The sequence below is a fragment of the Pristiophorus japonicus genome, chromosome 3 (assembly GCF_044704955.1).
Source record: "Pristiophorus japonicus isolate sPriJap1 chromosome 3, sPriJap1.hap1, whole genome shotgun sequence".
Taxonomy (NCBI): domain Eukaryota; kingdom Metazoa; phylum Chordata; class Chondrichthyes; family Pristiophoridae; genus Pristiophorus; species Pristiophorus japonicus.
Window position 1 is genome coordinate 271028717 of NC_091979.1, and position 12161 is coordinate 271040877.

Below are 12161 nucleotides of genomic sequence, written 5' to 3' on the forward strand. Positions count from 1 at the left end.
CAAAGTACTTGTTCAATTGGTCTGCCATTTCTTTGTTCCCAGTTATGACTTCCCCTGATTCTGACTGCAGGGGACCTACGTTTGTCTTTACTAACCTTTTTCTCTTTACATATCTTCAGAAGCTTTTGCAGTCCGTCTTAATGTTCCCTGCAAGCTTCCTCTCGTACTCTCTTTTCCCTGCCCTAATCAAACTCTTTGTCCTCCTCTGCTGAGTTCTAAATTTCTCCCAGTCCCCGGGTTCGCTGCTATTTCTGGCCAATTTGTATGCCACTTCCTTGGCTTTAATACTATCCCTGATTTCCCTTGATAGTCACGGTTGAGCCACCTTTCCTTTTTTATTTTTACGCCAGACAGGGATGTACAATTGTTGTAGTTCATCCATGCAGTCTCTAAATGTCTGCCATTGCCCATCCACTGTCAACCCCTTAAGTATCATTCGCCAATCTATCCTAGCCAATTCACACCTCATACCTTCAAAGTTACCCTTCTTTAAGTTCTGGACCATGGTCCCTGAATTAACTGTTTCATTCTCCATCCTAATGTAGAATTCCACCATATTATGGTCACTCTTCCCCAAGGGGCCTCGCACAACGAGATTGCCAATTAATCCCCTCTCATTACACAACACCCAGTCTAAGATGGCCTCCCCCCTAGTTGGTTCCTCGACATATTGGTCTAGAAAACCATCCCTTATGCACTCCAGGAAATCCTCCTCCACCGTATTGTTTCCAGTTTGGTTAGCCCAATCTATATGCATATTAAAGTCACCCATGATAACTGCTGCACCTTTATTGCATGCACCCCTAATTTCCTGTTTGATGCCCTTCCCAACATCACTACTACTGTTTGGAGGTCTGTACACAACTCCCACTAGCATTCTGTGCCCCTTGGTATTCCGTAGCTCCACCCATACCGATTCCACATCATCCAAGCTAATATCTTTCCTTACAATTGCATTAATTTCCTCTTTAACCAGAATCGCCAGCCCGCCTCCTTTTCCTTTCTGTCTATCCTTCCTAAATGTTGAATACCCTTGAATGTTGAGTTGCCAGCCTTGGTCACCCTGGAGCCATGTCTCCGTGATGCCAACCACATCGTATCCGTTAACTGCTATCTGCACAGTTAATTCGTCCACCTTATTCCGAATACGCCTCGCATTGAGGCACAGAGCCTTCAGGCTTGCCTTTTTAACGCACGTAGACTCTTTAGAATTTTGCTGCAAAGTGGCCCTTTTTGTTTTTTGCCTTGGGTTTCTCTGCCCTCCACTTTTACTCATCTCCTTTCTGTCTTTTGCTTCTGTCTCAATTTTGTTTCCCTCTGTCTCCCTGCATTGGTTCCCATCCCCCTGCCATATTAGTTTAACTCCTCCCCAACAGCACCAGCAAACACTTCTCCTCGGACATTGTTTCCGGTCCTGCCTCGGTGAAGACCGTCCGGTTTGTACTGGTCCCACCTCCCCCAGAACCGGTTCCAATGCCCCAGAAATTTGAATCCCTCCCTGCTGCACCACTGCTCAAGCCACGTATTCATCTGAGCTATCCTGCGATTACCTTAAGGATTATCTTAAATCTCAAATGCAACGTAATGTGTACTTCACTTGTTTAGCAAAGAATGGGAGTTCAAGTAAACAAGCTGATATAATAATAATATTACTTTCATAAATAACTGGAAATATTTTCATGACAAAAAGAACTGGCACAGGAGATGCAGGCTGCTCCTAAACAAAGCAGGAATAATAAAACTTGCAAAGAGCTTTTGAGGCAGCTATCAAGAATCATTTAAACTAGAAAGATAAGTGGAAAGGATATTGGATCCCAGATGACATTGATTATAGAGTGGAATGTTGTACACAGATGGGTATGAGCCTAGTTACTCAGGAACCAGACACTTGGGACTAAAATGAGGCAAGTTTACAATCAGTTGTATATACATAAACGTTAGAAGCATTGGGAATAAGATGACTGAACTGGTAGCTATTGTTACAGTAATTGTAGTAGAAATATCAGAAAAATGAACCCAAAGGATGGTAGTGAATGCAGCATACAGAAATATAGACTGTTCAAGAAAAGTGAGTGTTAGTACATTTTGGGAGGATAATGAATTTATTGCCCAACCTTAACTGTACTTGAGAAGGTGGTGGTGAGCCGCCGCTTTGAACCGCTGCAGTCTGCGTGGTGAAGGTACTCCCACAGTGCTGTTAGAGATGGAGTTCCAGAATTTTGACCCAGCGACTGTGAAGGAATGGCGATATATTTCCAATTCATGATGGTGTGTGACTTGGAGGGAAACATGCAGGTGTTGGTGTTTCCATACGCCTGCTGCCCTTGTCCTTCCAGGTGGTAGAGGTTGCGGGTTTGGGAAGTGCTGTCGAAGAAGCCTTGGCAAGTTGCTGCAGTGCATCTTGTAGATGATACATGCTACAGTCACGTTGCACTTATCCTAGATCTCTATGCCCTCCTCTTCTATTACAACATTAACTTCATTCTCTTTTGTGATGAGAGATGCAAAGTACTCATTTGGTACCTTAGCCATGCTCACTCCCTCCATCAGAAGATTTAATTTTTTTTGTCCGTATTCGGCCCTTACCATTCATTTAACTATCCTTTTACTTTTTATATGTTTTATTAAAAAAAATTGGTTTCCTTTTATGTTGCCCACTAATGGTTTCTCATATTCTCGCTTTGCCCTTCTTGTATCCTTTTTCAATTTCCCCCAGCACTCTCTGTATTCTGCCTGGTTTTCTATTTATTCTGTACCTGACATTTGTCATAAATCTCCTCCTTTTTTCTGCTTTATTTTAACCTCTATTTCATAGTTACATAGTATTTACAGTGCAGAAACAAGCCATTCAACCCAACTGGTCCATGCCGTTGTTTATACTCCAAGAGTCTCCTCACCCATCTTCATCTAACCCCCATCAACATATCATTGTATTCCTTTCTCCCTCGTGTTTATTTAGCTTCCCCTTAAGTGGATCTAAGTTATTCGCCTCAATTACTCCTTGTGATGGCGAGTTCCACATATCAATCACTCTCTGGGTAAAGAAGTTCCTCCTGAATTGCCTATTGGTTTTATTAGTGACTATCTTGTATTTATGGCCCCGAGTCCTGGTCTCCCCCGCAAGTGGAAACATCTCTGTTAACCCTATCAAACCCTTACATAGGCTAAAAGACCTCTATCAGGTCACCCCTCAATCTCCCCTTTTTATTTCTCGAAAAGAGACCCAAACTGTTCAATCATTCCTGATGTATATAATCTCTCCGTTCTGGTATCATTCTAGTAAATCTTTTTTGCAACTTCTCCAGGGCCTTTTTATAATATGAAAACCATGGGGATGAAATTGATCTCTTTTATAGCCGCATTAGTGCCTCTGGAGGGCACTAATGGGGGCGCAATGAGGTTATCGCTCAGGGGAAGAGGTTGATAGCGTCTCCAGAAAAATTGCCCTCGAGGTTTGGGGAGGCGTTGTCATTAGCCCGCGATTAGTGCCCCAGGCTGGCACACGCACGGTGATGACATCTTCGCCATGCGCGCCGACATCTTTTGTGCCCCTACATTGAGGGGCTGAAGGGCCGAATTCCGTGCCGGGGGTGGAACTTCCGGGCTGGCAATAAATGTCCTGGCCCCGGAAGGTTACCGCCTCCAAGCGGGGCGCGGTGAAATTCTGCCCCCCCCGCCCCCCCCCAGAATTCTTCACAGTACTCCAACTGTGGTCTAACCAATGTTCCATACAAGTTTAACATATCTTCCCTGCTTTTCAATTGTATCCCTCTAGAAATGAACTTTGTTTGCGATTTTTTTTTTTATGGCCTTATTGACCTGCATTACTACTTTGTGATTTGTATATCTGTAACCCTAGATCCCTTTGTTCCTCTATCCCATTTAGACACTTGGTTTCCAAGGAGTATGTGGCCTCCTTATTCTTCCTACCAAAATGTCCCACCTTATCTATATTGAAGTTCATTTGCCAATTGCATGCCTTTCTGCATTTATTAATGTCTTCCCTGTATTTTGTTGTAGCCCTCCTCTGTATTAACGACACCCTCCAAATCATTTATGATCCAAGCTGTGGTACACCACTTCCCACTGTTTGCCAGTCTGAGTAACTACCTTGAACCCCTACTCTCTCTATTCTGTTTTGTAGCCAGCTTGCTATCCATTCTGCTACCTGACCCCTGACTGCACGTGTTCTGTCCTTAGTCATGAGTCTACTCTGCGGTACCTTATCAAAGGACTTTTGGAAATTCAAATATAATGCATCTACTGCATTACTCTGATCTATCCTTTCTATTATTTCAAAGAATTCAGTCACATTGGTCAAGCATGACCGTCCCTTTTGGAATCCAAGCTGACTACTCGAGATTGTAATAGTGCCTCTGTTAACTCTTCCCTAACTTTTAATATGCGCAGATACAATCTATCCAGAGCAGGGGTTTTATCCTCTAAGTTTGATTACTTCATCAATTATCTCCCCTGTAACCGCCCCCCCCCCCCACCCCCCCACCCCCCCACCTTTCTGTCCTAAATGGCAATGTCTTTATATCTTTTTTTGATCTCTTCTAATGTCATGTCCACCATGCTAGTCTCATTCAGAAAACTCCAGCTTTGGATGCTCAAAGAGCAGGCTCAGAGGAGATTTAATAATAGGTTTTTAAAATTGATGTTTTGGTAGAGTGAATAGAGAAAGTGTATTTTGTTTGTTTGGGCAGTCAGTATTGAAGGGTCATCAATTTTAAATTGGTACTAAATGAGAAGAGCGGTTATGAGAAATTTATTTACGCAGAGAGTTGCTGGAGCATGGAATTCTCACGGAGTGGTTGAGGCAAAGGTCATTACAGGATTGATTATTAAGAGTAAATTGCAGAATTACTTTTAGGATAATCTAGTAAACAGCACCCAGTGTGGAATTAGGGAAGATCCTACCTGACCAATTTCTTTAACATTTTTGAGGAAGTGACATTTCAAGTGGACTGAGGAAAGCTCTATAATATGGCGTACCTATTCTTTTTTTTAAAAAAAACATTTAATCAATTTCAATACAAAAATTAAGCTGAAAGCAGTGAGGAGTCGCAGTTTTGGGTGAAATAAGAAATTAGCTGAAGGCAGCGGACGGCAGTTAGTTGGGTAGAATTAATGATTCGGGTGCCACAGTGTTGGGAGCTGTGTTGTTACTAATTTATATCTATGACAAACTATTGAAACTTAATGGAAATTGATCAAATTTACAGGTATCGAACTTGGAAGAGGGTGTGTTGAATCTGAATAGACAGCTCAGGAATTACAAAATGAGTGGCGTAAACTATATGGGCCCAAGTTTCCACATGATTTGCGCCTGATTTTTAGGAGCAACTGGTGGAGAACGGACTATCTTATTCTCCACATTTTCTTTTCTGCAGTTCTAGTCAGGTAGAACAGTTCTACTTTGGAACAGAATTTTTTCTTCAAAAGGGGGCATGTCCGGCCACTGACGCCTGATTTGAAAGTTTCCACAGTGAAAACGTACTCCAAACTAAGTTAGAATGGAGCAAGTGAAGATTTTTGTAGAACTGAAAAAACCTGTTCTACACATTAAATAATCAGGCGCAGGTTACAAATTAGGCGTCCAGAACGAGGTGGGGGGGAGGGAGGGGGGAAGGGAAGTCATTAAATTCTACAATAAATCCTTATTTATACTTCTACAAATATTATACAAATAAATCCAACCTGAATAAACATTTATAAGCAAAGAAAAAATTAAATAAACCATCTTCCTACCTGTGTGAAAGTGCTTCAGGCATGGAGAATTCTGCAGTCAGCCTGAGGCGCCCGTTCTTCCCGCGGGGGTGGGGGGGGAGGCGCCCGTTCTTCCCGCGGGGGGGGAGGAGGAGGAGACGCCCGTTCTTCCCGCTGGGGGGGTGGGGGGAGGAAGCGCCCGTTCTTTCCCGCGGGGGGGGGGGGGGGGGGGAGGAGACGCCCGTTCTTCCCGTGAGGGGGGGGGGGAGGAGGTGCCCGTTCTTTCCCGCGGGGGGGGGGGAGGAGGCGCCCGTTCTTTCCCGCGGGGGGGGGAAGGAGGCGCCCGTTCTTCCCGCGGGGGGGGGGGTAGGAGGCGCCCGTTCTTTCCTGCGGGGGGCGGGGTAGGAGGCGCCCGTTCTTTCCCGCCGGGGGGGGGGAGGAGGGCAGGGGGAGGGGGAGAGGAGGCGCCCATTCTTTCCCGCGGGGGAGGGGGGAGGAGACAGTGAGAAGGCTGCAAGTGCTGATGTGCTGATGGCAATGTGCTTTTATTTTTAAAAATGTTCAAAAATTAAACAGGTGCAAAGAACTACAAAAATGGCCGAGTGACAATGTTTTTTTCACACTGCGCGAACGCTCCAGCGCGCACGCGCAGCGTTGCCGGCAGTAAAAAAAATAATTTAAATAGTACCCACCCCCTCCCACTTACAAAATCGGCGCGAGTGTAGGCTCCGCCCCCCTGGGCGCCGCGCCAGGCAGACAAGGAGCTGCAAAGCACTCCAGAATCGCGATTTTTAACATTTTTACATTTTTTTAAAGGTACCGTTTTAGGTGCGAAAAACAGGCGCCCAGCTCGGAGGGGCGCCCGTTTTTTATCGTGTGGAAACTTGGGCTCTATAAGTGGTCAGAATGATGCCAGATTATATTTATTAAATGTTAAATATAGGAAGAAAAAATGAGCATAAATACTGCAAGAATGATAAATATATCACACCCGTGGGATTTATTAGATGCACAATTTTTCAATTTTTATTATAGTAAAATAATATATTGGTTTCAAATATAAAAGTGAATAGGGAAGGGCTTCAATTAAACATGGTAAACTATAGTTGATTTTACATTTAAATAAAGTACACTTTTTCCTGATAAGTTGAACAGTTAAATAACACACTTTTCTTTTTGTTACACTGTATATCTTGCATAAATGACCAAAAGCTGGGAAGAAGTTTTATCGGACCCTGGTGTCGAGCATTTCCAAAGGCTCAACAATGGCTTTCAAAATCTACCACTGCAGAGGCTACCTTGGATAATGGCACAGCCAGTGGCAACCTTTATGCACCACTACAGACTTTCACTGAAGAAGAGATAATGATGAAAGAAACAGGTAAATTAGTTCCAGTTTGTTTTTGTGCTAGTTCTTGTTGGTTATTATTAAGACTAGTGATTTGTCATGGGAACTCTTGCCAAAAATGACAAGCTAGTTGCATATAAAGTTGAAAAACCATATTCCTTGAAAGCCAGGCTCAATTAGGGCTGAATGACAGTTCATCCCGTTGCTGTAGCTCCATGACTTGCAGCTGCATTAGAGCTATTTACATTCTGCAAGCTAGTTAAGTCAACAGTGACTATTTGTAGTAACACTTTTCTGTTCCTTCTGCATCCTCTGGACTCCGCCCCCCACCCACCCCCCGACAGACAGACAGAGAACGAGACTGGGGGCGGGAAGAGAGGGTGAACCTGGTTGGGGGGAGGAGAGAAACAAGGGAGAGAGCCTGACCGGCGGGGGGAGGGGAGGGAAGAAGAGAGAGAGACTGGAAGGTGTGTGGGGGAGGGAGAGACTCTGACTGGAAAGGGGGAGGGGTGTGAGGAGAAGAGAAGAGCCTGGAAGGGTGGAGAGAGGAGGAGAGCCTGGGGGGTTGGGGCTACATTGGAGGACAGCACGGGGTGGGGGGGGGGAAGGGAGAGAGGGAGAGAGAGAGAGAGAGAGAGAGAAGGAAGGGCGGGGAGAGGAGAAGAGAGAGATCCGGGGGGAGGTGTGGAGGAGGAGTTGGAAGAGAGAAAGCCTGGTGGGGGGTGGGGAGGGAGAGAGAGAGAGAGGGTGGGGGGGGGGAAAGAGAGAGCATGGGTGGGGCGGGGTGGGGGGGGAAGAGACAGAGACATGGGTGGGGGGGATCGGAGGGGAGAGAGGGAACTCTGGGAAGATGGATCACGTTCTTCCAACCCCCTTTACACCCACACCCAATTTCTCGGAAAGCTCAGTGCATGTGTTACTAGGGACATCGTTGGAGTGGATGAAATCCAGAAGTCACGACACTGTCACTATTCACTTCATACCCAATAAACCTGTTAACAATCCGCACACAATGCCCCTTCTAGGGTGGGGGTAGGGGGAAGAAGAGTGTAAAATCATGCACTTGCACTCGGGTAAAGGTCATTGGCTAGGGAAGGCAGCACTTGGACTGGAATAATGGACATTGGCTGGAACTTGGTGGCTTTTGCTGGGTTGTTCACAATCTGTCCTCTCTGGCTACTGAAGTCAGAATGGATCAAATTACAATTTGTAAAGTCAGTCAGAACTTGGGCTGGACGGTTCCAGTTACATATTCCAGAGAAACTTCAGGATGTGGCTTATCCTCCAAGGGGACTAATCAGCAATAGGTCATGTGATAATGGAGAGCCAATCAGAGACACAGCGGCTATTTTATTAGTACAAATAAGGGCATCCTTTAGTCAATTCCAACAGTTGGCTCAATCCAACAGATTGGGCAAAAATAAATTCTTAAATGGATGTTGTTGTGCTCTCCTGACTAGTTCTTGTTGCTCTCTCTTACCCAACTCCTGCCTTTTTAATATTGGCTCTAGTTGCTCATTCAACACTTCAATTTAGTACTGGGTCCTCGTGCACGCTTCCAACTGATTCATAACTTTAGTACTGGATCCTATTCTCTCCCTTTTGATTTTTAAAAGTCATACCACTTCTGAGCAAATTCACAGGATTTATGGTTGACTGTGACACCATGACAGATCACTCACTACCTTCAATCATTTTGGTTGTTGCTTTACGGTTTTGTTGCATCAAGGGAGCTTTATTGAGCTTGGATAATGGACAGGATTAGAATCCATTCATCTGTGGAAACTGAATTTCAACTGTTTGGTTGGAAATCTTGAGAGTAACGTCCAATTAGAAGTTAATGGAAAGGAAAATTGGGTGGGTGGGGTGTATAGCAGGCCGCTGATCTTTTACCACCTGTTTTACACCCCTGACAAAGTTGAAAGTTCCACCCTTCATCCCTAATGTTGTGACTATGAAATAATTTTGGTTATTAACTTTCCAGCAGATTCAACCCCATATTTCTGCATATTGACAGTCTTGATCAGAGATGGGAAATGGAAATGGAAAAAAAATAAAGAAGCTGCAGTATTTAATAGTGCCTCCTTTTCTGAGGTTGGGGATAAAGCACCAAGACAGTTTGGGATAGAAAATAGGTGCAGGAGTAGGCCATTCGGCCCTTCGAGCCTGCACCGCCATTCAATGAGTTCATGGCTGAACATGCAACTTCAGTACCCCATTCCTGCATTCTCGCCATACCCCTTGATCCCCCTAGTAGTAAGGACCTCATCTAACTCCTTTTTGAATATATTTAGTGAATTGGCCTCAACAACTTTCTGTGGTAGAGAATTCCACAGGTTCACCACTCTCTGGATGAAGAAGTTTCTCCTCATCTCGGTCCTAAATGGCTTATCCCTTATCCTTAGACTGTGACCCCTGGTTCTGGACTTCCCCAACATTGGGAACATTCTTCCTGCATCTAACCTGTCTAAATCCGTCAGAATTTTAAACGTTTCTATGAGATTCCCTCTCATTCTTCTGAACTCCAGTGAATACAAGCCCAGTTGATCCAGTCTTTCTTGATATGTCAGTCCCGCCATCCCGGGAATCAGTCTGGTGAACCTTCGCTGCACTCCCTCAATAGCAAGAATGTCCTTCCTCAAGTTAGGAGATCAAAACTGTACACAATACTCCAGGTGTGGCCTCACCAAGGCCCTGTATAACTAGTAACACCTCCTTGCCCCCTGTACTCCAATCCCCTCGCTATGAAGGCCAACATGCCATTTGCTTTCATAACCGCCTGCTGTACCTGCATGCCAACCTTCAAAGACTGATGTACCATGACACCCAGGTCTCGTTGCACCTTCCCTTTTCCTAATCTGTCACCATTCAGATAATAGTCTGTGTCTCTGTTTTTACCACCAAAATGGATAACCTCACATTTATCCACATTATACTTCATCTGCCATGCATTTGCCCACTCACCTAACCTATCCAAGTCACTGCAGCCTCATAGCATCCTCCTCGCAGCTCACACTGCCACCCAACTTAGTGCCATCCGCAAATTTGGAGATACTACATTTAATCCTCTCGTCTAAATCATTAATGTACAATGTAAACAGCTGGGGCCCCAGCACAGAACCTTGCGGTACCCCACTAGTCACTGCCTGCCATTCTGAAAAGTACTCATTTAGTCCTACTCTTTGCTTCCTGTCTGCCAACCAGTTCTCAATCCACGTCAGCACACTACCCCCAATCCCATGTGCTTTAACTTTGCACATTAATCTCTTGTGTGGGACCTTGTCGAAAGCCTTCTGAAAATCCAAATACACCACATCAACTGATTCTCCCTTGTCCACTCTACTGGAAACATCCTCAAAAAATTCCAGAAGATTTGTCAAGCATGATTTCCCTTTCACAAATCCATGCTGACTTGGATCTATCATGTCACCTCTTTCCAAATGCGCTGCTATGACCTCCTTAATAATTGATTCCATCATTTTACCCACTACCGATGTCAGGCTGACCGGTCTATAATTCCCTGTTTTCTCTCTCCCTCCTTTTTTAAAAAGTGGGGTTACATTGGCTACCCTCCACTCCATAGGAACTGATCCAGAGTCTATGGAATGTTGGAAAATGACTGTCAATGCATCCACTATTTCCAAGGCCACCTCTAAGTACTCTGGGATGCAGTCCATCAGGCCCTGGGGATTTATTGGCCTTCAATCCCATCAATTTCTCCAACACAATTTCCCGATGAATAAGGGTTTCTCTCAGTTCCTCCTTCTTACTAGACCCTCTGACCCCTTTTATATCTGGAAGGTTGTTTGTGTCCTCCTTAGTGAATACTGAACCAAAGTACTTATTCAATTGGTCTGCCATTTCTTTGTTCCCCGTTATGACTACCCCTGATTCTGACTGCAGGGGATCTATGTTTGTCTTTACTAACCTTTTTCTCTTTACATATCTATAGATGCTTTTGCAGTCCGTATTAATGTTCCCTGCAAGCTTCCTCTCGTACTCTCTTTTCCCTGTCCTAATCAAACCCTTTGTCCTCCTCTGCTGAATTCTAAATTTCTCCCAGTCCCCGGGTTCGCTGCTATTTCTGGCCAATTTGTATGCCACTTCCTTGGCTTTAATACTATCCCTGATTTCCCTTGATAGCCACGGTTGAGCCACCTTCCCTTTTTTATTTTTACACCAGACAGGAATGTACAATTGTTGTAGTTCATCTATGCGGTCTCTAAATGTCTGCCATTGCCCATCCACTTTCAACCCCTTAAGTATCATTTGCCAATCTATCCTCGCCAATTCACGCCTCGTACCTTCAAAGTTACCCTTCTTTAAGTTCTGGACCATGGTCCCTGAATTAACTGTTTCATTCTCCATCCTAATGTAGAATTCCACCATATTATGGTCACTCTTCCCCAAGGGGCCTCGCGCAACGAGATTGCTAATTAATCCTCTCTCATTACACAACACCCAGTCTAAGATGGCCTCCCCCTGAGTTGGTTCCTCGACATATTGATCTAGAAAACCATCCCTTATGCACTCCAGGAAATCCTCCTCCACCGTATTGCTTCCAGTTTGATTAGCCCAATCTATATGCATATTGAAGTCACCCATGATAACTGCTGCACCTTTATTGCATGCACCCCTAATTTCCTGTTTGATGCCCTTCCCAACATCACTACTACTGTTTGGAGGTCTGTACACAACTCCCACTAACTTTTTTTGTCCTTTGGTGTTCTGCCGCTCTACCCATATAGATTCCACATCATCCAAGCTAATGTCCTTCCTAACTATTACATTAATCTCCTCTTTAACCAGCACTTCTACCCCACCTCCTTTTCCTTTTTCTCTATCCTTCCTGAATGTTGAATACCCTTGGATGTTGAGTTCCCAGCCCTGGTCATCCTGGAGCCACGTCTCTGTAATCCCAATCGCATCATATCTGTTAACATCTATTTGCACAGTTAATTCATCCAGCTTATTACGGATACTCCTTGCATTAAGAGACAAAGCCTTCAGGCTTGTTTTTTTTTTAACACTTTTTGTCCTATTTAGAGGGGGCTTTATTTACCTTATTTGCATGATCTATGCTTTCTCTGACTTGGGAGAA

General features: G+C 44.6%; 1 protein-coding gene across 1 annotated transcript in view; it reads left to right on the plus strand.

The window, feature by feature from the left end:
* The window catches only part of acadsb (acyl-CoA dehydrogenase short/branched chain), an 85008-nt gene that overhangs the window by 15215 nt on the left and 57632 nt on the right, over positions 1-12161 (plus strand). Inside the window, exon 2 of the mRNA XM_070876713.1 lies at positions 6925-7093. Within this exon, the coding sequence (XP_070732814.1) occupies positions 6925-7093 (169 nt within the window). The remainder of the gene's footprint in view (positions 1-6924; positions 7094-12161) is intronic.